General features: G+C 49.7%; 1 protein-coding gene across 12 annotated transcripts in view; it reads right to left on the minus strand.

The window, feature by feature from the left end:
• LCP2 (lymphocyte cytosolic protein 2) overlaps positions 1 to 26,711 on the minus strand; it is a 47,822-nt gene that overhangs the window by 14,641 nt on the left and 6,470 nt on the right. For 2 of the 12 annotated variants that reach the window (XM_070774485.1, XM_070774493.1), the window contains exons 3-13: positions 22,937 to 22,983; positions 14,061 to 14,126; positions 13,670 to 13,701; positions 12,996 to 13,087; positions 10,327 to 10,525; positions 8,256 to 8,353; positions 5,327 to 5,396; positions 5,149 to 5,232; positions 1,532 to 1,557; positions 1,402 to 1,421; positions 1,202 to 1,309 (exon numbers count right to left, since the gene is read on the minus strand). In XM_070774485.1, the coding sequence (XP_070630586.1) occupies positions 1,202 to 1,309; positions 1,402 to 1,421; positions 1,532 to 1,557; positions 5,149 to 5,232; positions 5,327 to 5,396; positions 8,256 to 8,353; positions 10,327 to 10,525; positions 12,996 to 13,087; positions 13,670 to 13,701; positions 14,061 to 14,126; positions 22,937 to 22,983 (842 nt within the window). Of the gene's footprint in view, positions 1 to 1,201; positions 1,310 to 1,401; positions 1,422 to 1,531; positions 1,558 to 5,148; positions 5,233 to 5,326; positions 5,397 to 8,255; positions 8,354 to 10,326; positions 10,526 to 12,995; positions 13,088 to 13,669; positions 13,702 to 14,060; positions 14,127 to 14,242; positions 15,280 to 22,073; positions 22,385 to 22,936; positions 22,984 to 26,711 lie in introns of those variants that run through there. The other 10 variants (XM_070774488.1, XM_070774492.1, XM_070774486.1 and 7 more) reach the window with 10 other exon arrangements.

Genomic DNA, 26,711 nt, shown 5'->3' on the forward strand with positions numbered 1-26,711 from the left:
AGGGGAGAGGGAGGCTAGAAGACTCAACATTCTGTCATTACTGTGAGCTGAGCTAGGCAAACCTCTGTTCTGTTTTGCAACTGCAGCAAATAATTACATTAAAGAAAAAAGGTTTAGTCAGCAAACTCTTTAGTAGCTATTAAATTTCCCTGAGTGGATGTTTCTCCAAGCAAATAAAAGCATTTGAGGAAACACGCTCCTTTGTTGATGTTTGAGAACAGCCGCCTTGGGGCTCACCCTTGGTGTGAAGGAAAGACAGCTGGGAAAAGCTGCTGCTTTGGTCCCTTTTTCCAGACGCACAAACTGGCCAAGCAGATTTGGTGGTGGTGACCTTAGACCTGTGGTGGGCAGCAGCCTTCATGGGCTCGCGTCGTGTCCTCACAGAGAGGGGCCCGAGGAGGACAGTTTGCTGGCAATTTGCCTCCCGATCAGTGATTCACATGATCTCATCTTGTTGTTTATTTAAAACTTTGCTATTTTGTTCACTATGATATTTTTGGCATTCATTTTGATTTTTTAGAATATACCATTAAAACATTAACTCAGTTGCTGAGGTTTTTACCAGTGCACCCTAGCCCCGGCCCTGATTTCATCCTCACATTAGCCAAGCAAGGATCATAATTTTGAATCCTGGTTGCGCAGATGAGGTTGATGGAAGCCTTGGTTTTCTCCTTAGTAGGGAGCAGAGCTGGGCCTACCCCAGCGATGTTTGTGCCATTTGGTTAATAGGTCCCTGGAGACTGCACAGTAAAGTTAGAAATGTTAGAGCTGACGGGTGCTCTGCCACTATAAAATGTGGTTGAGCGGTGAGGAAGCTGCTCACAGAGACCTACCGAGATGTCCTCTCCACCGCCTGCACGTTACAAAACGGTAGGTGCAGTGCTGCCCCTTGCGGTGGAAGGAAAATTCAACCAAAAATCAGACTGGCTGAGAAGGTCTCCACAAACGGGGCTGTTCCCGTGCTCCAGAGGAACCATCTGTTTATGCCTCTCTGTGCTAATCGCCTTGTCCTGTAAAGTGACCCAGGCTCTCTGCATCCAACCTGAGAAGCCTGAACATCTCTCAAGCCCCGGCAGCAAAATGAGCCCACTCCCACCCAGGAGCACCATGGTCTTGGGTCCCTACGTGGAGCTAACTGATCCAAGGCAGGAGTTCACGTCACCCCTTCTGTGCCACACCCCAAGCAACAGAAGACACTTACCTTGGCACGGGTGGCTTCTTCCCTGGCAGGGGGCTGCCTCTGTCATGCCTTTCCGTGGCTGGCGGTAATGGGGGCTTTTGTATCTTGGGCAAATGCTCCCCAGGAGGCCTGCGGTTTTGAGAGAAAGGATGGATGAGAAACAAACCAGAGTCACACAGCACATGCCCTGTACCCACACAGAGGCACCCAGAGTCACTCACCTTCCCCCTAGGACCGAGGACTGCAAGGCAGGAGAGAAGATACGTGAGTATTCTCAGCACTTTCCACAGAACAAGGACAAGATACAACACGGAGCAGAAACAAACAAAACAAAATAAGGAGAAAACTCACCTTGTCAGAAATCATTGGCTTCCTTCCTGTAAATTACAAACAGCAGATAAGCCTTGCATGTAACAGCTAAGCTTTGAAACGTTTGATGAAACTGAATCCCAGCCCCTAAGAGGGATAATTGGGTTTAAGCATTGAGGGATCATGGGCTTCCCCGGTGGTGTTAGTGGTAAAGAACCTGCCTGCCTATGCAGGAGACCTAAGAGACTCGGGTTCCATTCCTGGGTCAGAAAGATCCCCTGGAGCAGGGAATGGGAACCCACTCCAGTGTTCTTGCCTGGAGAACCCCATGGACAGAGGAATCTGGCAGGCTACAGTCCCTAGGGTCACAAAGAGTCGGGCACAACTGAAGTGACTTAACACACACAACACGTTGAGGAATCATAGGCTTTAGACCTGGAGGGTCCCTTACAAGAGCACCTAACTTTATAGTCTCAGGCAAATTAAGTGACTTCACGCAAGGCTCACGTAGTGCTGTGTACATGCAAGCAGCACCGTGAATTCTGAGCTTCTTTCCAAAATGTTTTAATATAACTGATGCTGAAAAGGATTAATGCCTTCCTGAAATTTTGTGCCTCTTTCATTGGCCAAGAGCTGCTCTGTACAGCCCAAGTTTATTTGCATATCTGAAATAAACTCATTTGCCACGGAGGGGTCAGTCTTCCTTCAGTCCTGTGGCCCACTTGCCATTGCATAAGGTATGGCATTTAGTTCCTGAAAAAAATTTAATTTGGGGTTCAGAGTTTCAGGAGATTCTTCCGGTGGGCTGCAAATCATTTTGCTTTGGCTTTTGTTTTTCTTTCTTTCTTTCCTCCCTCTCTTTCCCTCCCGCCCTCCCTTCCTTTTCTTCTTTTACTTTTCTCTTGTAACAGATGACATGGAGGCTTCCTGAAGAAATGGCAGGTGTACCTGAGAACCGTGCATTGCAAAATCATTCAAAACAATGTATTTTTTCTTCTGTCTGAAGTTCCCAGAGTAATACCCTATGTCTTCAATGTAATAAAAGCATTAGTTAACTGGATTCAGCCAGGTTTACATGCAAATCTTGTATGATTTTGAGCAAGTCACTTAAATTTTTTGAGTCTCAATTTCTTCACCTGTAAAATGGGCATTATGTGTTAAACTGCGTAGATTTGCTCTAAGGATCAGGTGACAATTTATACACAGGGCCAGCAATGACCCTGAGTGGGTGCTGAGAATTGTTAGATAGCTCCTCTTTCTTCCCCTCCATCCACCTCCCAGCTCAGTCAACACCCTGTAACAGTGGAGCTGCATTTTTGAGACACAATTTATTCCTCAAAGACTGAATACATGTCCAGCCCAAAATATGTCCTAAGAATTTTGTCTCACTGTGAAGAGCTGACTACCTGAGTAGTTTGGATGGTATAAAAATGTTCATTACTTATAAAATTTTGGTTTGATATGGAAACCCTACTTTAGAGGGATACCCAGGAAACGGATTTATATCATCAGGCCTGAATAGATTTTCTGAAAAACGTCTGCCGGTTTATGCATATTCCCAGGGCATGTTAGGAGCCTCCTGATAAAAGTCTGAGCATTTTAAGAGGTTAATTCTCCCAAAGCATCATGGATAAGGGGTTCAAGGGTAGAGCTAGTACTGTCAAGAAAAGGTTGTCTTTCAAAAGAAAACTAAATAAAAACAAAAATATTTTAAAAGGGTAACCTTTGTATAGGAAGTGACCCTGGAAGATTTGACATCAGTATTACAATTTTCTGACACTTCGGCTCGTGGTAGGTAAGCAGGGCTGGAGTCTGAAGTCCAGTCTCTGTCTTCGCCTTCATACAATGTGTCCAGCCGTCTGCCACAGGCCATTTTAAACTCGGATAGTTGACATAGCTTGGCATGAACCAGCAGAGCTATGACACAGTTCAGGGAAACTGTAGCAAGCTCAGCACCAAATCCGAGAACTGACATTTTGCTGACAGAAGAGGGGACGGAGGCCACAGAGGCTAAATGCTTTGCTCACTATGTAGCTGAAGAAGGGCTAGGGTGGGGCTGGACTCCAGGTTCCTTATCCCTCAAGGCTCAGAACTCCTTCCCCAGAGCTCCCCGGCAAGGAAAGTCCAGGGTCTCCAACTGCAGCAAGACGTGGTAGAACAGGGCACCCACTTTGAAGTCAGAAAGACTTGGGTTCAAATCCAAGTCGAATTCAAATCCTGCACCTAGTTCTGCAATTTTGGGAAATTAATTCAACCTCTCTGAACCTCAGCTTTATCATCTGCAAAGTGGGGATGATAATGCAGCCCCCTTTGTGGGCATGGGGTGACGACTAGAGACAATGTGGAAGTAGCTCTCCATATCCATGGGCTCCATACCCACGATCTACCCACCTCAGATCAAAAACATTTGGAAAAAATAACTCCAGAAAGGTCTGAAAAGCAAAACTTGAATTTGCCATGCACTGGCAACCATGTATGTGTATTTATATTGTATTTACAACTACATACAGAGCATTTATATTGTATTGGGTATTATGAGTAATCTAGAGACGACTTAAAGTTCATGGAAGGATATACAGAAGTTATATGAAAACACTACACCATTTTATATAAGGGACTTGAGTATCCCTGGATTTTCATATCCACAAGGATCCTGGAACTGGCCCCCCTGGAGACACCCAGAGATGACTATAACTTATTTGTGGTGGCTGAAGCACTTGCCCCATAGTAAGTGCTCAGTACACTGTAGCTAAGTTTTAGAACGGAATTAAAGATAGCTTTAAGTAGAGGTAGCTGCCATCCAAGAATACTCTGAATCCATTCTGGAGGAAAGGACTGTAGTATACCCACAGTTTGGTCAATGATACACACAACAAAAGACAACTCTGACATTTGAATAGCACCTTAGAGTTTCACTAAGTATTTTCTCATTATAGAGCATCCACCTTATAAGTAAGTAGACAGCTCTGAAAAAGCAACGTCCCTCTGGTCAGTGAGCTGCTCAGTTAGCAGCCAAGGCAGCCAACAACAGCTCTCCCTGGCCTTTGCCTCCTAGCCCAGATGCCTGCCCGTCGTCCTTCAGGAGGACCAGGTGATGGGTGTGTGTGCACAGATGGTGCCCGTGGAGAAGCAGGCTCAGCACAGGGCGCAGGACAGGAGCTCTGAGCTTGGGTCTCCACCCCCATCACCTGACATCTGAGTGACCTTGGGAAGCTACCTCTTCGTGTCTCGGTTTCCTTCTCTGTACAGCGAGGATGATTCTGACAGTCCCGTCTCCCTAGGACTGTGGCGACAGTGAAATGAGGCGGTGCCCGTGAACAGCACGCAGTAAGCATGCATTCATGGCGGCCACTTTGTTGCTTTTGTGTCGTTAGTGTCTTGATCGTGTCCAATTCTTTGAGACCCCATTGACCATAGCCCTCCAGGCTCCTCTGTCCATGGGATTTCCCAGGCAAGAATACTGGAGTGGGTAGTCATTCCCTTCTCCAGGGGATCTTCCTGACCCAGGGATGGCACCAAGATCTCCTGCATTGCAGGCAGCTTCTTTACCAGCTGAGTCACCAGTCAGCTACTATTGTTGTTGTTCTTCTTCAGCTGCCAACCCGTGCCCACCTCTTCTTGGCCACTATCACTGAGCGACAAATATGAAAGATACCAACCTAGTGTGAAGGGCTCTCTGTCAAACGGAACTAATGAACGATCTAGGGCTGGTTTCGTGCTTCTGTCTATGGAAGGAGCAGGGACTGGAAGGGAAAGAGACTGAAGTCAATTCACAGAAAAGAGCACTGGGCTGGGGGAGGAGGGCAGGTGGGCAAGAGAGGGTGACCCCACACTCACGCTTGGCCGTTTTGTGGTTTCTACTTCTGCTAGGCTCCTCGTGGTTGGGCTGGGGTGGGGGTAGTGGCTGCTGTAACAGAAAGCCACATGTTAGCAAGCATTTCCAACCCGTCAGTAAGTCCTGAAAGCTTTATACCCCCGAATAGGTCTGAATCTGTTCACTTTTCTCCATCCCATGGACAGGTACACACCTGTCCATTTCTCACGTGAACTGAGCTCCCTGTTCCACATTCTGGGAGAGCATTTTCTGCATGTCACTCCTCTGCCAAGCTTTCTAGTGGCTCCTATGACATTAGGAACAAAACTAAAACCACCATGGCCCGCAAGGCCCTGCCTGGGCTGACTCCTGTCCACCCTCCCACCACCTTTGTGTGCTCCTCTCTCCAGGGCCCACTGGGCTCTCACCCTAAGTACCTTCTGGTGGTTCCTGCAAAATCTCATGCTTGTGCATCTTTGGAATCTCCACACTTGTATCTTCCTCTGCCTGGAATATTCTTTTCCCAGCTCTCACCAGAGCTGTCTCACACTGTCCAGCTCAATGTCACCTCTCCACCCACCATCACCTTCCCTGGTCTCCTGTCTCCCTAACTACACATCACTACGCAAATTACCCTGTTTATGCATCTCTTTACTTGCTGATTATTCATCTCCCCCAACCCAAATGAAAATTTTATGAAAGCAGGGACCTTATTTGTCTTGTTCATGCTCTATTCCCAGAACACTGCTGGGTGCTGCTGCTCAGTAAGTATCCGTAGATTGAATGAATGAAATTCTGAATCCCAAGAGTGAGCTGCAGATTTCCAGAGCAAAACCCATGTGTAGATAAATTCAGCTCCATGAGCTCCCTTTGTAATAAAACTGCAAAAGCAGGAGGAAGTCATCTGTTCTTAGACAGACTGTCCCAGTGGTGGTGTGGTCTGGATTTCGAGCTTTGGGGAAAACGTGTCCTCTGCATCCCTTAGCCCTGACACCTGGCATTCACCACAGCTGTCCGAGTGCTGCGGTCCCTTGTGGAGAGAGCGCATTTCCAGCTGTGGACTCCTGAGCCTGAACTTCTCTGGGTCTCTTTGGATACAAACAGACCTCAGAGATATTGGGGGTTTGGTTCCAGACCACCACAATGAAGCAAAAATCAAAATAAGGCTCAGTTCAGTTCAGTTCAGTCGCTCAGTCGTGTCCAACTCTTTGCCACCCCATGAATCGCAGCACACCAGGCCTCCCTGTCCATCACCAACTCCCAGAGTTCACTCAGACTCACATCCATCGAGTCGGTGATGCCATCCAGCCATCTCATCCTCTGTCGTCCCTTTCTCCTCCTGCCCTCAATCCCTCCCAGTATCAGAGTCTTTTCCAATGAGTCAACATTTTGCATTAGGTGGCCAAAGTACTGGAGTTTCAGCTTTAGCATCATTCCTTCCAAAGAATACCCAGGACCAATCTCCTTTAGAATGGACTGGTTGGATCTCCTTGCAGTCCAAGGGACTCTCAAGAGTCATCTCCAACACCACAGTTCAAAAGCATCAATTCTTTGGCGCTCAGCTTTCTTCACAGTCCAACTCTCATATCCATACATGACTACTGGAAAAACCATAGCCTTGACTAGATGGACCTTTGTTGTCAAAGTAATGTCTCTGCTTTTGAATATGCTATCTAGGTTGGTCATAACTTTCCTAGTAAATGGGAAAGTCATAAATTTCTCTGTGGCAGGATAATCAGACCAACTCAGGACTGAAACACATATAGTATGTGCCCGTTTGTGATGGGCCTTTCCTACTGTGCAATATACATCTGCATTAACCAGACCTCCGCAAGACAGGAGGATATAAACAAATTTGGGGGGGAATGGTCCCTCTCTTCTGATACCACCACTGTGATTTTTAACTTTAGTATTTCTTTCTCATCCTGTCAGGGGGTTGCACTGACCTAAAGGCTTACTCTGCATGCACACCTGACCAAAACAGCTCTGGTGAACTTTGGGTATAATGTTAACTTGTGAGTATGAGACATGAGTCTTTCTCTCAAAAATGTATGAAACTGAACCTCCAGCTCCTGACTGGAGGAGCAGTTCTCAGCACTTCTGAGAGTCTGTCCCCCATGTTAGAATAAAACTATCTTTTAATCTTCTCGGTTTGCTTGCTAATTGGATTTTCATCAACACTAGTCACACATTTTTATTTCCTACTGTATATAAAAGCTACATTTATACTATATTAGAATCTATTAAGTGCGTGATAGTATTATGTGTAATAAAGCAACATACATATTTTAATTGGAAAATATTGCTTAAAAATGCTAAACATCATCTGACCAGGCAGGGTTGTCACAAATCTTCAATTTATTAAAAACACAGGATCTGTGAAGTGCAATAAAGCAAATGCAACAAAACGAGGTGTGCCTGTTACTTAATTGGTCCATGGAATCTGGAACTGTAAGCTTGAAGCAAGAGGACCAGGGGTTTGGTGCCCCTCTCTCCCTGGATTCATCACGTCGCACACTTTGGTCCCAAGCTTTCTGTCCATGGAATTTCAGCTGTTGGCCAGCAGGTGGTGCCAGTCTTTTCTTGAGAGAGAAGGCCTACGACCACCATTCACTTTTTCCTCTTAGATTTTATTTAACAGTTTTCACTTATTTCAAAAGTGGGAGATAATAGCACAATGAATATTAGAAGGAAACTTTTTATTATACAAACAACTTGTATTGTTTATGGTAAAGAGAAAATACCAGTGATAAAAAGCACGATGCTGTGTATAAAAATCACCAGTATTTCACCCCCCACAAAAGCTCACTGTACTTGGGTATGAATTTCCCAGCCTGCATATAATTTTTTCTTACTGGCTGCAGTTGGATAAAGATGTCTACAGTCTGTTCTGTCCACAGAGGAAGTTATTGAGTGGACGTGAGTTAGCATAAGAGAAAGGATGGCGCCTACCTGGTGAATCCGGCCGGCCGTGGGCAAAGGAGGGAGGGAGGGCATCGGCCTTTGTGGGGGCACAGGCGGCTGCTGCACTTTCCCAGTGGCGGGGCGGTCTGTGGAAATAAAGGCGTTCAAATGGAAGGAGAAATTCTGCATCCAGGTGAGTGGGGCCACCGGCCTGGTGTATCGCCAGATGCGTGGCAGAGATGTGCCCACACCTGGGCCCTACAGGGCGGGGCGTCCTTGGCCCCTTGCCTTCTCTGTGCCTGCCCAGTTCGTCTTACTCTTATACTTGGAAGCAACTCTCCCCTCACCTCTAGGGACTGAGTATTTATCAGAGGTTTTGTTGATGAAGGCATTAAAAAAAAAAGCCTCCTGATAATGAACTCAGCTGGTACCATAAGGGAGTGTTTTCATACAAAACTGTAAAGAAGTAGACATACATGCCCCTACACATACAGGCAAGTGTGGGTGCACACACGTGTACACACATGTACGTGACGTGCAGAGCCGCACGCACGGGCACACCCAGCTGCCTGGGGGCAGGGTCAAGTCCCCCGTCATGGCTCACGAAGATCCTGCTCTAGGTCCCTTTCCTTCCCTCACGCGTGCTCTGCATTGTCCTCCCCTCCCACTTCCTCCTTCCTTAAAGGGAGGAGTCAGTCACCAGCTCCGGTTACCAAACCACAGGTTCTGCATAGAAACTCACATTACTCTGATCATCACAGAAGCATCCCCGGGCCAGGCTGACAGACTAACAGTGTTCCGTCTCTGACAGCGAAAGCCCAGGCCAGGACTGTGAGTAATTCCTGCATTTTGTGCCTGACCTATTTTGCCTCACCCAGTCTCAGCCCTGGGGAGGCAACGCTCCTCCACCTGGCCTAACCTCATACCTCACCCACCCTAGCCATCTCTCAGCCCCTCTGACCTTCTTCGAGCCTCAGTGCCTTTGCACGGCCATTTCTATGGCTCAGAGTGCTTTCTCTTTACACCTCTACCCCCACCTAGACAACTCCTGCTCATCCTTTAAATTGAAACTGAAATATCATGCCCTCAGGGAAGCAAGCCCAGACTAGGAATAGCCTCGGCCTCATCTCCCACATGTGTCTTCCTGAGTGTACATCATGGTTTAGTTCAATCATTTTGTTGCCTCACCCACTGAACTATAAACTCTTTCTGTGTGCTCAGAACTGGCGTGTATGGGACACTCAACGACAGTTACTATTTCTTCTCTGGACCTCAGTTTCCCTAAATATGAAACAGGCTTGGTAATTGTCGTCTGTATCATACAGGGTGCTTCAAAACACGATATTCTGACAAAATTTGAAATGACTTTAAAGTTGCCAAGCGTTCTACAGCCTAAAGGATTCGTGGTATGAATTTCCGTGGTGCTGATCATCAACTGTTTGGCTGACTCCTTGATGTTACACAAGTGTACACGCGGCTATTTCCATTACCACCACTGGTAGGATGTGAGCCCTGTGAAGCAAGGGCTGTGTCTTCTTTCCAGATAACTTTGAATTTCAACATTTAAAATGATTCCTGGATCATAGGAGACCAATAATTTTTGTTGAATGGATGAAGGAATAAATGAGCGAGGGAGAAATGTGCTGACAGGAACAGATGGACAATGAAAATCTTAAATACTGTTGAAAGTGTTTAAAGTTATGGTCAAACCACATTCAATACTGTTGCTTTTATCCTGACAATCTGTGGGTAGTAGTGCCACGTCTCATGAATTGGTCCAAGACAGGGAGGAACAGGAAAGCACTTGAGTTCCAAAGGAACACACAGAATAAGCTGTTCCTTCTAAATGCCCTCAAGCAGCACTTCATCCTGATATTAGCCACCACCAGCAATGGTTTGGCTGCAAATCATAAATATTAAACTTCACAGCAAACCTATATGGCCTGTATTATTACTGTCCTATCTCACAGATAAGGAAACTGAGGCCCAGAGAGGTGGAGTCACTTGCCCAAAGCCACACAGCCAGTCAGCTGGCATCAGCACGCAATGCTCTCTGCTGCGTGGGTGTTGGCCTCCCGTGCATCAGTGGGGGCTGGGGGCTGGGCTCCAGGGCCCTTACCTATGTACATGGAGTTGGGGTTGGACAACGGCTTGGCAGGCAGGATGGAGTTCTGCAGAGCTTCCTCATCGTTGGAGGGTGGTGGCTCGTAATCGGCATCATCTTCCAAAGGTGCCTCTTCCTCTTCGTTGGGGGACTCGTAGTCACCGTCGTCCTCCGCGTCTGCATCATCATTGGGACTTTCATAGTCATCTTCTTCCTGCCAGTGTGACGGGGGCAGTGTGGTGTGTAGAGGCTCCTCGGCAGTGGGCGTGCCCACATCTACTCTCTCTCTGCCAAGCCTCACAGTGGTCCTCACTTGGTTCCTCCCACTTTCCAGATGAGGACACTGAGCTCAGGGAGCACAATTCACGTGGCCAGCAAGCTGTTGTCTTAGGACCCAGTCAAGGTCTTCAGACTCCCTAGGCAAGTGCATTTTTTCCCTGTATGTCTTTGCATAGCAGATAAAAGTGGAAGAAATGAGGTGGACACAGCAGTAGAGGGATGGGAGGGCCTGCTGTTTTGAATAAACACATTTTGCACTTCAAGCATCACCAAGAGTTAGACTAAACACTAGGAGCATCCTGGTTAATTGTCAGTTCTCTTCTCGGGGTGCGCGCTCAGTCACTCAGTCGTGTCCGACTCTTTGTGACCCCGTGGACTGGGGCCTGCCATAGGATTGTCCCAGCAAGAATACTGGAGTGGGATAAGTTTCCCTGGAGAGGGGATAAGCTACCCGCTCCAGTATTCTTGGGCTTCCTTAGTGGCTCAGACGGTAAAGAATCTGCCTGCAATGCGGGGGACCTGGGTTCGATCCCTGGGTTGGGAAGATCCCCCGGAGGAGGGCACAGCAACCCACTCCCAGTCTTCTTGCCTGGAGAATCCCCATGGACAGAGGAGCCTGGTAGGCTACAGTCCATGGGGTCAAAAACAGTTGGACTTGACTGGGTGACTAAGCACAGCACAGCACATATATCATATGTGTGTGTGTATACATACATGTATATATATATATTCCTATACATATATATATATATATATTCCTATACATGTATATATTCCAAAGCATATACACATTGGAAGCCAAGATGAGGTTGAGTTCATCTTCCTGAACACAAAAAAGACTTCGTCCTGCCGTCAGTGTCACTGCAGCTCGAGAGCAGAGGATGATGAACAGGAGAGACTTGAGAACCACAGCCTCACACCTCCCCAGGCCTTGCTGACTGCCCCTTGGACCTGCAGGGCCTCCCTACCGTCTCCCAGCCTGCGTACCTAGCCCCATGGCTCCTGACTTTCCACCAGGCCTTTACCTTATCAGCCTTTCTCAACAATAGACTTTTCCTCTTTGCTTCTAGAACAACTAGTTTCTTCAGTGATTCGGCTCGTATATTCCTATGTGTGTTTTTGTTCCAAATCACATTCTGATCTGTGTGTGTGTTCTCCAAGCTATAAAATGGTCATGGGGTCATTTGTCCTTGCCCCCCGAGTGCCCTGTGCAGTGCTGGGCACTTCATGGAAGCCCGAGTGTCGTAGCAGCAGCTGGTGGGGGCTCCCTGTTTAAAGACGAGGTGGAGGAGGCCAGCCTGAGACTGAGCTCACAGGAGGAACTGCATGGCAAGCAGTGGCTAAGATACAGTTTCTATGTGAAAATGTAAATATTTGAGAGGAAACTCTGGTCAATTATCCCTTGGGAACAAAATTAATCTGTTACATTCCTTTGTTCTCATGCAAAAAGCGCAGACTTAACTAGCAGGTTTTTTGGTGGGTTTTTTTTTTTTTTTTTCAAATTCAATGCTTGCTTTTACCAGAATCCCAGTAGAACAGGGGTGTTTAGTGTCTGCTACCTAAAGGCACTAGAGGCAGCCGCTTACCAGAAGGACCCCTGGACTAAGGGTGGGTGAGCTGCATCCTCAGCCTGCCTCTAACCGGTCATGGGGCTCTACATAAGTCACGTCCTGCAGGGAGCTCAGCTGCTTCCTCTGTAAAAAGAACAGACTGGGCTACGAGCCATAACAGAGTTCTTAGCCCAAGTCCGGCTTCAAGTGTGCTGATGATAATATGCAGTTTTCTGGGGAGAAGCTGTACAGAATTCATCAGACTCTCAAAGGGGTCATCATGACCCCCAAGTATACAACCCCATTGGGCCGTCCCATCCCTGAGGTCTTTCGAGGGCGGATAGTTCATTCTGAGCTCCCTTTCCCTCTGTCACTGCTGCTGCTGCTGCTAAGTCGCTTCAGTCGTGTCTGACTCTGTGCGACCCCACAGACGGCAGCCCACTGGGCTCCTCTGTCCCTGGGATTCTCCGGGCAAGAATACTGGAGTGGGTTGCTAATGGGGACTTAAGCCTATGAGAAAAGCTACTTTAAAGCTGCCTTAGTGTAGACCGTGTGAGGAGGGCTTCGGGGGAGGGCCTGCTGTGGGGTGCTGGTGAACAGCGGCGGGTCAGCACCCCGCAGGCCTCAGCCGAGCCCAGCCCGCCATCAGCGCTCGTCACAAGGTGGCTCATGGCCAAGCCTTTCCCCAGGTGTCCTCCACCACCGCTCCTGTGCCCCGAGGGCAAGAGGGCCGGACGAGACCGGCGACCGTGTGGACTGGAAGCCAGAAAGTCACGCTCCGACCGCCACAGAGCACACCTGAGCCCCGCGGGGCTCCGTCAGGGCCTCGCTCCCCGCATCACGCCAGTGCCTCACCACAAAGGACCTCCGGACTCTGCTGTAAGCTGGGAGGACCTGCCCTATACTCACAAAGGACGACCAGCCTCCGTTGTCCTCCTCGTGGCTCTCTGTGGAGGAAGGCAACACCGTTATCAGTGCTGACTGGAGCCACAGAGGGAAGTCGGCCACTCCCCAGCCCGGTGCCCTCCCCGTCCCCCGCCTTCATCCCGCGCAGCCGGGGGTCAGCAACTCAGTGCCAGCTCTCGACTTCCCACCTGAGGGGCTCATTCTACCAGACAGAGGCGGTGGTTCTTAACCTTTCACGTGTGTGAAAGTCACTTGAGAGAGCTTCAAAATATGCAAATTCCCCGGGCCCTATTCTTTGAGCTTCTGATTCTGCAGGAACTGGGAGGGACCCAGGAATCTGCGTTTTAACAAGATGTGGAATTTAGCAGCGGAATAATTGCTTTAAAGACTCAGAAGCAGGAGGACTGGCTGTGCTCGGGTGCTCAGTCAAAACCCAGGTTGTTCCAGGCACCGGCCGAAGAGTCCCTCCCTGTGTCTGTGCAGAGGGCCTCAGTTGGAAGGGGATCATGGCCAGGTGCCTGGCATAGTGATATCTCTCCTCCCCTCCAACTGGACCAGCAGTCAGAAGAACCGAAGAGCCTCCCATCTCCAAAGCAATCGTTTTCACCCCCAGAGACCTTTACCTGTCTCCTCCGGAAACCGCTGGACTTGGGGTCTGCAAAGGCAAGCAACATGGCATTAACGGCCCTACTGACTCGGGGAGATATCCCTCTTAGCCCAGCCCTGCAAGAGGAGCCCCCAGGGGAGGGTATGTCTCACCACCCAGGACTCTTGTCCTTGTTGCTTTGAAACTCGGGCCAGGCTACCCGAAAATTCTGGAAACCGCTGAAGTCACATTGGTGGTACAACTAGGAGCTCATGACTGCCTGCCTTTCTAGGGGAAGCTCCCCTGATGCAGGGGCAGGATGCAGGGCGGATCAAAAATTAAGGCAAAACCACTCCCATTTAGACTTGAGTTTGAAAATTCTTCGCATCTCATTAAACTGACCCTGGACACTTGGCTGCCCCACTCACTTGCGTGTGAAAATGCTCCTTCTCTCTTCATTCTTGTTGATTTCTTGACTTAACTTACTCAGAATCCTACAAGACAAAGGGACAGGTGAGGTGATAAAAGCATTTTCTCTCTCCACCTTCAGCCTTCCTCCCCTGAGTCCTGAAGATTCCCGGTCGGTGTGACCTCAGGCACTTGGACCAACCTTAGCCGGCCTCTTCCTTTGGCCTCCAGCCAGTCCCCTCCCTCTGCGCCCCACTTTCTTGCCACCTCCATCCCCTTGCTCCTGCCCAGGAAGCTCTCGGCATGGGCTCAGCCTCCTGGGGGGCCCTCCGTGGGGACTGGCCGGCTCACACCGGCTCCTCCTCCTCTGAAATTCAGCAGCCTTAAGATCAGGACATGACCGCAGTGTATCTTATTGTGCTGGTATTCGCAGGGCTGAGCTCCCCTGACTCTTGGTTTGACATTCCTGTAGCGATGTCTAACAAGAATCTTCAATCCACCTCTGAGACCTGGAGGAATCGGCTGCTCGTTGCAGAACTCTTGACAAGAGCTTCAGTGCGCTTCTTGGGCCTGAAATCTCCTTCCATCCTCTGTTCCCTCCTTGGTGGCATGGATTCTTATAAACACTTGGTGAAGTATTCCCCATCTAGGCACAGCCTGCAAAGCGGGAGACTCCCTGAATCATCCATGCCCACAGGCCTGCCTTGGCCAGGACCCTCTCATTCCTTGGATGTTGTAAAATAGCAAATCTGTAAACCCCAGGGCAGGAAGGGCAGAGTGGGACGGCAGCTCTGGTATGCCCTCTGCAGTAAACTCTAGCTTCCCTTAGCACCACTGAGGAGACCCAGGGTCCGTCAGCTGACAGGCTACTGTTCCCGTGAGATCTGGGGCAGCTGGAGGAGGCTCAGAGGTGGTCTCACCCTACGTCATTTTACACGTGGGGCCACAGGGGCCCAGAGAGGAAGAGACTGAGCTGCACAGCAGGCCCCTCCCCCAGCGACACGCAGCAGCCTCAGAAGCCAGGCTCCCTCATTTCCAGAGCGCACACTGTCAGCACACCGTGTCAATGCCCCTGATGCCGGAAGCCCCTTGGGAATGGCGCTATGGAGCCTGTTGCCCTCTGGGAAGGACCCAGAGTCCACCCTCCTTCTGCTGCAGTGACTGCAGCAAGGTCACAAGTTTGGTCTAAAACAAAATTGCTAAGTTAGCAAAGTAGTCTTGGCCCCCACCATGTCTTGCTTCCCTCATCATCCCCCAGGCCCCCAATCCCCATCCCCCCACTTCTCCACGTTCCCCGGGAACCTGCTCAGAACCTCTCAACTCATTCAAGTGAGAGGATGTGCTGTGCTGTGCTTAAGTCGCTCAGTCATGTCCAACTCTTTGCAACCCCTCGGACTGTAGCCCACCAGGCTCCTCTGTCTATGGGGATTCTCCAGGCAAGAATACTAGAGTGGATTGCCATACCCTCCTCCAGGGTATCTTCCCAACCCAGGGATAGAACCCAGATCTCCCACATGGCAGGCGGATTCTTTACCATCTGAGCCACCAGAGAAGCCCAAGTGACAGGGTGAACAAACTTAATAAATGAGCTGGGCCATTAGAGGAGAGAGAGAGAGGAGCCTGTAACCCTTCCTCCGATGTCATTGCTGGGATGTCACACGTCACGGGGAGATGCTTTAAAGTGGGGGTGGGGAGCTTCCCAGTGGAAGCTCCAATCACACCACCAGATTGCTTGTTTCTGGTTCCTCTGTCTCCTTTAAGCGGTTGTTCAAGAAGCTGATGAGCGTCCCTCTGCTCCCTCCTCTGACAGAGCATCAGTCAGGGCACCGTCACCCCCATCCCTTCACTCAACAGTGCCCACTCCAGGCTACCTAAGCGCCAGGAGCTCTGCTGGGGTTCAGGGCACCTTGGTGAACAAAACAAAGATCCCTGCTCTCGAGGAGCTTACTTGCTAGGGGAGACGGACAGACGACAAACAGTGAACACTGGAGGAAGTGAAATTCAAGGTGAGAGCTGTGTGGACACGCAGGCAGCAGAGGTGTGGGCTGGGCGAGGGGGCGGGAGTGCAGGAGCGGGGTGCGGTTACAATTGAAAAACCACCCAGCGGGCCTCTGGGAGGAGGTGACATTTCTGCAGGACCTGAAGTAAGGAGTGCTGGGGAGCGGGTCCCCCGCACAGTAAGGGCGGTAAGGGAGGGCACAGGGAGAAGCGGGGTGGCCCTGACTGGCTGGCACAGCTGCTTTGATCCTGAAAAGACCTGCTGCTCTAGGCAACTCCTTATGGTATCTTCAGCAGCCAGGAGGGAGGCTGCTGGGGCTCTAACTGGCGAAGGAAGGAAATGGCAAACCGCAGCCCCACAGAGCTGAGAGCAGCAGGGCCGGAGAGGGGCCGGCAGCCCAGCCTGTCGCAGATGTGGGGCCCCTGGGCCCCCTGCTTTGGGGGCCTCAGAGCAACCCCTCCCCGCAGCTGGGGCCACTGGCTGTGGGGGGCGCGTGCGCAGGGCGGCAGTGCTGGGGACCAGAGCACGAGGTTCTTGCACCTCTGCCTGCAAACTTTCACGGCTGTCCCCCACTCACTCCCACGCCCCAGAGGACCAAGCGACAGTGAGTGGCCGGAGGTGACTCATTCTCCCTCCTTCCCACAAACCCCAGGCCGCACTCAGCCCCAGGAGAGACCGACAGGGCTGGGCCTCGGGTAGACACGGCTCTCTCTGTCTTTAGCCGCAGAAGCGGAGCGGACCTTTCCGCAGGAAGCCAGGTCGTGGCAGCCGAGACCCCTAGCTCGCTGTGTGATGGGGGCAGGCCTCTGACTTCTCAGGTAGAGGCCTCCTCCAGTCATGCTGGATGGTACAGAGGTTGGGAGGGGGGTCCTGCTGAGTGTGACTGCAGCCTCCTGCCCACGGACAGTGCCCACAGCCTGACCTCAGGCCGGGTATTGCCCTCTGTAGTCCTCCTTTCCTCATCAGCGAAACAGGAGGGTTGGCCCTAGCTGGAGAATCCCTGACTGGCTTGACCATAGCCACAAACACTGATGACCAGGCCCACTGGAGACTTAACCCATCAGAGCGTCCAGGAGAGGCTGGGAGCCACTGGATGCAGTCGCAACAAGCACCCCAGAGACATGGGTGGGTCCTATGGGCTGAAAGCTTGTGCAATCACTCCTGTGATCTGCTCTTCTTGGACTTGTTTTTAAAAGAATAAAAATGGAGGAAGCGGAGTGAGGTGAGGGAGCAGAAGCAGAACTCAGGGTCTCTGTCCTGTTGTGGCCCCTGCAGGGCTCTCCCAGGACACGTGCGGCTCCCTTTCCACGGTCCCTGTGTTCTGCCAATGGGGGTGGAGGCTCACAAGTGCGTCTTGAAATCAACTTCGCTGGCCACACAGAAGTAAGAAGGAAACTGGGAAAGAAAGGCAGGCAGGGAGGAAGGGAGGAAGAAGACAGAACAGAACGGAAAGTGTAAGAGCCCACAGTGCGAGTAAGAGTCAATGTTATTTCCCGAACACTCTGTCTTGTTGCCTGTGTGATTGTATGTCTCATGCACAGCTGAAATGTTTTTCTTGCCAAATTTCGCATAATGTGAGCTGTAGATGAGTTTCCCTGTCTCCTAGAGGGCTTGGGGGGACGGGGAGCTGCTCCCTTGACCCCAGTTTCAGAGGCACACTGGCCTGCCCCTCGCCCGGAGGCCCTCCTCCACCCCTCACTCCCTCCCTGCTCTCTGACACCACCCCGACCCCTGTCCCACCTCCCAGCCCACGTTCTCACACCCGATCTGGCTTTCACTTGCATTTCACCTTCCTTTAAAGGAACAAAATTCCTCCTTAAAGGCAAGTCTTCTGTGAACCAAGAGTCAAACCTTCCAAAATTCTGTCCTGTCACCTGAGGAGACAGGGAGAAGCCAGGACATCGGTCTCAAGACTCAGGCCTCCAGGGGCAATCAGGACACATGAGCGGGAAGCAAGAATCTGAGGGTCTCCCACTTCTCAGTCATGCCCTCCCCCTGACAGATTTACAAGTCATATGTTACTTGTGCTCCAGTCATTTTGTGTAGTAGCCAGGAAAAGCTATCCTGTTTTACTAGCAAGGACAGCAGGGCGCTGGGGGAGGTGTTTGTCAAAGGCCCCACGCGGGTTTTTCACTTGGAGCTGAGCGGAAGTTAAGCGCTCTGGGCTCCCACTGAGGAGGAGGAGCGGCAGTCAGTGGGGTGGAGGCACTTTCCGTGTAGGGAGATCGGGGCCCCTGGACAGGGCTTTGGCCAATGAGCGGGAGAGGAGAGGCATATCGGAGAGGCACCTGGCACTGTCCCCAGTCTGCTGGGAGTCGAGCACGTGTCATGAACACAGTGCTGAGTTCAGCTCTGTACCCTCCCTCCATCCTGCCCACCATGCTTTGTATCTTAGGTAGGCGCTGAGCAGATGGGACAGGGAGCTGTCTCTGAGGTTAGGAGACGACGCCTTTTCAGAAGACAGACAAATCAACAGGCACCTGCCTTGTCTCTCTAACTGGATCTTAGCTTTTTTCCATCCTAATTCCACTATGGATGATGGGAACAGTGATCATTGATGTTATAAAGAGAATCATCCAATACCTATCTGTTACCTACATTACCACCACATCCCTGCCCTCTTCTTCTATTTTTTTTAAGTTACACTGTATTATTTTAAACATAAAATTTATAGCATTGGACTTCCCTGGTGGTACATTGGATAAGAGTCTGCCTGCCAGTGTAGGGGACATGGGTTCAATCCCTGCTCTGGGAGGATCCCACATGCTGTGGGCAACTTAATCTCAGGCACCATTAACTACTGAGCCCTTGCACCCTAGAGCCTGTGCTGTGCAACAAGAGAAGCCACAGAAAGTGAGGCCCACACACTGCAACTAGAGGGTACCCCCCCACCCCCACTCAGCATGATTAAAGAAAGCCCTCAAGCAACAACGAAGACCCAGTGCAAAAAGAGCAACAAAAATTTACAACATTAAAAAAAAAAAGACTCCAGATGATCATCAGAAGATTTTCTCTTGTATTCTATCGATTTAACCAGATCATGCTCAGCTCTACCATAGGTGCTAGGCTCAGTCCTCTAAAAGGATGTTAATTGTTTTATTTTAAAACTCTCCTCCATCACATTGTCTGTGACGTCTCTGGGAGAAACTAGGCCTGAGAACACTCTCCCACCAGAAACTGCCTTCTTACAAAATCCATTTAGTACTGACTTTTTAAAGCAAATTTAAGGAAATTGAGATATTCAGAGGAGTGCAATCTTGTACATAAACAATTTCTTTTCTATAGCCCTTTAGGGAAGTGGTCTAGGGTTAATGGACCCGTGTACAAAGGAATGGAACAAATGAGCCCCAAATATCTATACACACAGGCAGCTTATGTGGGCTGCCTCCCACTTACCCACGTACCCAGATACACTGCCCTCTCTGAGTTGCTTCTTTCCTCTCCTGTAGACGAGGAACCTGAGGCTCAGACTTGAGATGGCTTGCCTGAGTCCCACAGCTGGGAGGAGGCAGAGCCTGCTTTAGAACCTGGCTTTGCCTCGCTCCAAAGCCCATGCCTTTGCATGCTTTCATCCTCCCCAGTTAGTAGGATAAAATCATTAGTAAAAACCTGAAATGGTGCTCATTGGGATTTTGCGTAAAATGGCCGGAATAGTTAATGCCTCTTCAGTACATTTTATTGTATCTCCGTTATTTCTTCTCTCTCACGGGTCCTTTGAGACAGGGTCTGTTATTGTCCCCATTTTACAGATGAGGAAGCTGAGGCTCGGGGAACTCTGATAACTTGTCCACAGACTCATAGCTAATGAACGGGAGAATTGGGTCTCAACTAGTCTGATCTCAGAGCCTGCATTTTACTCCCTAAGCTCTCCTGTCTGCCTGTTCAGATCTGAAATAATATCTTTTAAAAGAATGTGCTCATGGAGTTCATGTAACCCATTCCTTCATTTTATACACTTAGAAACTCAGAGTACTCTAGGACTCATCCCAGGCACAGAGCTCACAGAGATATAACTGAAAATTGGTACTTTTCATACCAATGCTCACACTCAGAATCACCTGATCAGGGCTGCCGGACCTTCCCCGGATGCCTTCCCCACCAGTTTGCCTTTCATGCTCCGTGGACAGCTCTCGTGCCTTGCCTTGGGGGGAAAAGCCACTGGAGGGGGACTCTTACTGCAGGCCAAGTTGTTGTTTTAGTTTTTAAATAACTGAAGAAATATCCCACCTCCACCTCACGTTGAACTGCAGACATCAGCTCAGCTTGGCCTTAAGACTGAAAAAATGATCCACCCAGTTGAAAGTGCCTTCCTCATCCCCTTCCTTCTACTGCCCTGATTGAATCCCCTCCTCCCAGCATCTTCCTAGCCACAGCCCTGGGAGAAGCTGCCGTCTCATAGGAATGACCATAGCTGTCATTCCTAACCAGGCTCCATGCCTCCAACTGAGCCCTCCTCTCCATCATCTTTTACACACCCTGGAGAGAATCAACATGCAGGGTTTTACCTCAGTGTTCCCCCTGGTGAACTCACTTCACCAACACTCTCAGACTCATAACAGCTCAAAGCATCCTTCACAATTGTAACCAGTTGCTGTGGTCTTTTTACTGCTCACTCCCCCTCGTACGCCTCAACTGCTCTGACCTACTTGCAGTTCCAATAAACACACTGGTGTCATGCCTTCCCAATATAGTCCCCATTTCTAGAATGTCTTTCAATCGTTTTTCATCTGACCACTCTCAATATATTTCAAGATCCAAGTTAGGTTCCCTTCTTCCCCAAAGTCTTTCCTGATGCCACTTCTTGATTTTAAAACACTGTGTGGATCCAGCTTAACGTGTCTACAGGCTGACTCTGGCCCACCAGCCACCAGTTCTCACTGCTATATGCTAAGTTCTCACCTTGACCTAGAATTGCGGCCTTTTTCTAGGGCATCCCATCTATAATGTCCAATATAATCGTCACCACTGTATCTAGCTATTGAGCCCTTGAAATGTGGCTAGTGCCTCTGAGGGGCTGAATGTTTTATTATTTTTTGAATCTTTATTAGTTATTTGGCTGGACTGGTTCGTAGTTTTGGCACGTGAGATCTTTTAGTGTGGCAGGTAGGATTTTTACATGCAGCATGGGAACTCTTGGTTGTAGCATACAGGATCTCGTCCCCCGACCAGGGATTGAACCCAGGCCCTCTGTATTGGGAGCATGGAGTGTTAGATCACTGGACCACCAGGGAAGTCCCTGAATTTTTAATTTAACTTAGATTTAAATAGCCATTTTGGACTAGGAAAAAAACTCTTAAGATCAATTATTCTTCAACAATAGTGGCCCCTGGAGACAGGCAGTACCAAAGGCAAATCCTTATTCCCTTCTTTTTCTTCACCCTTCCAGATGAGGGAAATCTGAGAGTCATATTTTTCTTATTTGAGCTACTCTGGCAGCTCTACCTAGTCACGAAACTTTTCACCTCCTATTTCATTGACCTACTTCCCTTTCATCGTTGTGAGCCCTAAGACGTTTAGAGCAAGAGAAAGGACCCCAGAGGGCGTCTGGAGTGGAGATCTCAGACTAGGGGCCCCCACACTAAATCTAGCCCATAAGGGTGCTAACTTTGGCATTCACAATATTAAAAAATATTTGAGCAACATTTAAAAATTGAGATATATTGCATAAAACTTATATTTCTAGCTACTTGAAAATTCAAAGATTGGGCATTGAGACTTCCCTGGAGGTACAGTGGTTAAGAATCTGTCTTGCAATGCAGGGGAGGCAAGTTTGATCCCTGATCAGGGATCCCAAATGCCTCGGGGCAACCAAGTCCATACACCGCAACAACTGAGCCCATGCACCTCATCTAGGGAATCCACGCACCACAGCGAAATATCCCACCTGATGCAAGAAAGATCCCGAGTGCTGCAACTAAGACCATATCGTCTTTCTTACAGAAGAAAAATATTTCTCCATGTTCAAGCTTTATTCAAAGCTGATAAATGATTGGACTTTGTATTTTTCAGCCTGGCCCATTTCACACATTTCTACCTGGCTCCTGCAAGCATCTGAGTGTGAGACTTCTGCTGCTGCTGCTGCTGCTAAGTTGCTTCAGTCATGTCCGATTCTGTGCGACCCCATAGATGGCAGCCCACCAGGCTCCCCCATCCCTGGGATTCTCCAGGCAAGAATACTGGAGTGGGTTGCCATTTCCTTCTCCAATGCATGAAAGTGAAAAGGGAAAGTGAAGTCGCTCAGTCGTGTCCGACTCTTAGCGACCCCATGGACTGTAGCCCACCAGGCTCCTCCATCCATGGGATTTTCCAGGCGAGAGTACTGGAGTGGGGTGCCATCGCCTTCTCCTAGAAGGACAGAAAGCAGGGCCCAATATGCACACTGCAACTTCGCGTGTTAGCACCCACATCAGACCTCAGAAACGGCCCCCTTCTCCTCAGAATCCTTCTCAACACGATGCCCGTGGCAGCCACCCAAAATGGTCATTATTGACAGACCAAATGGAGTCCATTGCCAGACTCATCTGGTCCAATGCTCTCATTTTACCGAGGTCCAAAAAACTGAAGCAATTACTGAGTTGGTGGTGAAAACCATGATGACATCTCAGATCTCTTGATTCTGGTGCTATTTTCAAAGGCCAACCCACCCCACTGCGGAGAGAGGAAATGAGAACATGGTCCAGAATCAGGCTGATCTTTGGCAAGAGCAGCCAAATACCAGCTCGACTAGAACTGTTGCTTCTTTTTCTCAACACATTATGTAACTTCTCTTCCCCGAACACTGCTCTTGCCTTCTCTCTTCCTGATTGCTTTCCTATTTTAAGCTGACAGTGACAGAAAAGTAGCTCAGCTTCCCGGGTCTACTCCCCATCCCGCCCCAGTCATCGGGTCAGTACTCACGGCACGCGGAGCTTAGGGAACTTCTGGATGTCGTTCTCTGCCAGGTTCTGAAATGGAGACAGTGGTAGTTACAACCAGCAGGAGGGGCTCCAGGCCAGGTGAGCAGAGTCAGGTGTGAAATGACAGGGGACAGCGGGACTGCAGCCCACGGAAAAGGAGGCCGCATCCACCTGACCGAGCAGGCAGCTTCTAGACGGAGCACTGGAGCCCACGGGCCCGGGACGGCCACATCGGGTCACAGGGAGCCCGAAACTCGGATTTTATGTGGACTTGGCCAAGCTGTAACAGCTTTCCTAGCCTCCCACCCCAGACCTCAGGCCCTCGGCTGCCGTGAAACGGCTGTGAGCAGCCGGCCTGGAGAGGGGGTCCGTGCTCTGCGGCCTCATCACAGCCCAGCTGCCTCCTTCACCTGAGGTGTTGGTAGGATTCTCTAGATGCGAGGAAGCAATAAAGAGGCTGTCCTGAGAGAACCGAGAGGGGAAAGGAGAAAGAGGCTCATGTTTGTAAAGAACTGACTCTGCCTCCTTACAGCACCTTGATTAATCCTCGCATCAGCCCTGTGATGTAGAAACTGTCAGCGTTGTCTCATTTTAGCGAGAAAGTGGGGCCTGGGGGTGTAAGGGGATTTCAGCTTGTAGGCGATGGAGCTGGGGCTAGGACCCTGCTCTCTGGCTTTTGTGGGCTATTTCCTTCCTGCGAGCTTCCTCCTACCATGTCTAAGCCCTTTGGAGCCCTAGTGGCCTGTGTTGGAAGAGAGGAGGGGAGGGAGAGAGAAGAGGGAAGCAAAGAGGGTGGGCACATGCTCCATAGAACCAAAGCTGAGGCAAAGAAGGGCCTCTTTAACTGTCTAATTGAGGCCAGAGGCCCAGCGGTCAGGGTGGGAGCACTGGAGTCGGACAGGCTGGTGTAGAATCTTGGTTCCCTCACTTAGCAGTTCCCTGACTTGGGACAGACACTTAATCTCTCTAGGCCTTGGTTTCCTTCTCTGTATAATGGGAATCTTGATAATATGAACAGCTCCGTGTCAGGGGCCGTGAGGACAGAATGAGATGAAGTGTGTCCTGTGCTTGGCCCAGTGCTTGACAGACCTTTTGAGAGCGATGAATGGGGTTTAGGTGAGCAATTTCTGTCCTGGGGCAGAGCAGCTGGGGTCTGGCTGGCTGTTGGAGGTTAGTTAGTGTCTTTGCTTCTTCCGCTCTGAGCTGGGAGCTGCCTGGCAGGATTTTGGCTGCCTTCTGAGATGAGCTGGGCAAACTTCCCATTAAGCCCAGCTGGCACTGGGGCTGGGGCCTCTTAAAATGTGCTATGGCCTCATCCACTTCAGTTCTTAGGAACAGAGTCTGATCCAGCCCCCATATCAGATCTTGCGACAGGGCTAGGAAGGAGGCTTTGGCAAGAGTCCTGAGACAATCAAGACTTTCATCAAACTTCTTAACTTCTTTTTTTTAGCATCACTGAGCCATGGCATCTATTTCCCTGGAACCACTCCCTTCTTAGGGAAGATACAAAGACTCATGTTAGCAGTGTGGCATGAGGATTGGAGGGCTTGCTGGGAGTGGCCAGAGGGATGCACGCTGAGAACTAGGTGGTGGGCCATTGCCTTCTCTTCTTCTGAGTCAAAGACATAAGCTGAGGGAATTTCAGAAAGCAGGTGAAGGAAAAGGTAAGCATGTGAGTGTGGCCAGAAACACAGAGAAAGGCCTTTGAAACAGGGATAGGAATTGGGAGGAAAGATGGAAGATGGTAAACATGTTTGGGCTTCCCCGATGGCTCAAGCTGCAGAGAATCTGCCTGCAATCCAGGAGATGCAGGTTTCATCCCTGGGTTGGGAAGATCCCCTGTAAGAAGAAATGGCTACCAACTCCAGTATTCTTACCTGGAGAATCCCACGGACAGAGGAGCCCAGCAGGCTATAGACCATGGGGTCACAAAGAATCAGACATGACTGAGCAGCTGAGCACACACAAACACGATGTTTGGAGAATTTTTCTATGTGATGTAACAGTGTAAAACCCCCTCCTCTACCTTCTTCAAAGACCTTCAGCAATGTCTGGAAACTCTGAGTTACTTGTGCAATGACTTGGAGTTAGACTAGTGGCTTTACAGGAATATGATTATGTTCTGAGCATGTTCTTAAGAGGGACAAGAGAGCAAGAAAAGCTGAGAACTGGACCCGGCCTGGAGAGGTGTTTGTAGCAGACACTGTTGCTTGCCTACCCAATATCCACTCTCTTGCTCCCTTACTGATGGGGTCTGGATTTTGTTCAAGGCAGTAAATGTTTCCAGTTCAAAATATTTAACACACTGAATTCTCTTGAATGTGACCAAGGTCACAGGACTCGATTGTGGCCGGTGAGATATAATCTGAAGTCTAACTGAATAAAGCTTTTGGGAAAGTACCCCTGAAAATACAGGGGAATGCAATCCCCATGCACTTTGAGTTTTTCACTCTTTGCCTTCCCCCTCTTCCTCCTTCTTGGAATGCAGATGTAATGCCTGGAGATGCAGTGGCCATCTTATCGCCATTAGGACAGAAGCCACAGAGAGCTTCCATTGGCTGGGTGAGGCCAAGTTCTTGATGACTTCCTTTAGCATCCCTCCAGCCCTGAGTGCCCACTTCTAGACTCCTTGTCACTTGAGAAAGATAAGCCCCTCTTTGGTTAAGCCACTGTGGTTCAGTTTCTCTTTCATGCAGCCGCACACCGTTCTAACTGACACAGCTTCCAAGCACATGGCCTCCTCTTCTTTAGCCTTTTGGGAGCATGGAACCCCCGTTCCCTCACCAGACTTCTCAGTGGAAAACAAAATGCTGGCAGCACAGATTCCAGGGTGCTGCTCACTCCTGCACGGAAGAAAGGGAAAAGGAAGGAGGGAGGGATGGAGGAAAGGATGGAGGAAGGGAGAGGATGGAGAGAAAGGGAGTGCTGGAGGGGCAGGGACAGCTGGGGCCTTCCATTCTCACCCTTAAAGCAGAATGGCTCTGGACATCATAAAGCTGGAAAGGGTGATAGCTGAGAGCTCAGAGCTCAGATCAAAGCCCAGATCATACCCAGAGCATCTGGCATGGAAGGCGGTTTTAGCAGAAGCTGCCAGGGCAGGGCTGGGCTCTGCTCCCTACTCCCCTGGCTCCTTGAGCCCCTTTTTCCACTTCTTGCTGTTCACACAGTAGTGAAAGTGAGCAGCATTCTCTGAGGGCCTGGCATGTCCCAGATATCGGGGTAGAAAAGGCAAAGCTCCTCAACCAAGGCAACAACCCTGTCTCAACAGGCCTGAAGCTCACAAGAGGGGGATGGGGGCACCCCCCCCCCAGAGCTGGGCTGGACTGTCACCCACTATCACTCAGTCCAGTGTGGTCCATTACAGAGAAAGGAACAAGGAGAAGTTCAGAGAGGGCATGTGCTTACTAGAGGTCACCCAGAGCTATGACCAGGACCATCTTCAAGAAAGAGGTCTTACTCCCTTTTGATTCAGCCCTGAGAAGTCTCAGTTCTCAGTTCTAAAAGCATCTTTTAGCTAAAAGCTAAAAGAATGAAATATTCAGATTTAGCGGTAAGTTGCAAGAAGAATAACAATTAAATGCTCAAAGTCTATTGGCTTAAAGCCCAGTGCAAAGAAGTAGCACTGTTCAAAACTCAAGCAGTGTTAAATTAAATTAAATGTATGCTTTAGTCCAGTTACTAGGTGTGTGACAGAATAAATCACAGCACATTTCTGTACATGTTTCTCTAATTGCAATTCAGGTGTAGTTAGAGCCTTCCTGGAGATAACTTTCTGC

The sequence above is a fragment of the Bos indicus genome, chromosome 20 (genome assembly GCF_029378745.1).
Source record: "Bos indicus isolate NIAB-ARS_2022 breed Sahiwal x Tharparkar chromosome 20, NIAB-ARS_B.indTharparkar_mat_pri_1.0, whole genome shotgun sequence".
Lineage (NCBI taxonomy): Eukaryota > Metazoa > Chordata > Mammalia > Artiodactyla > Bovidae > Bos > Bos indicus.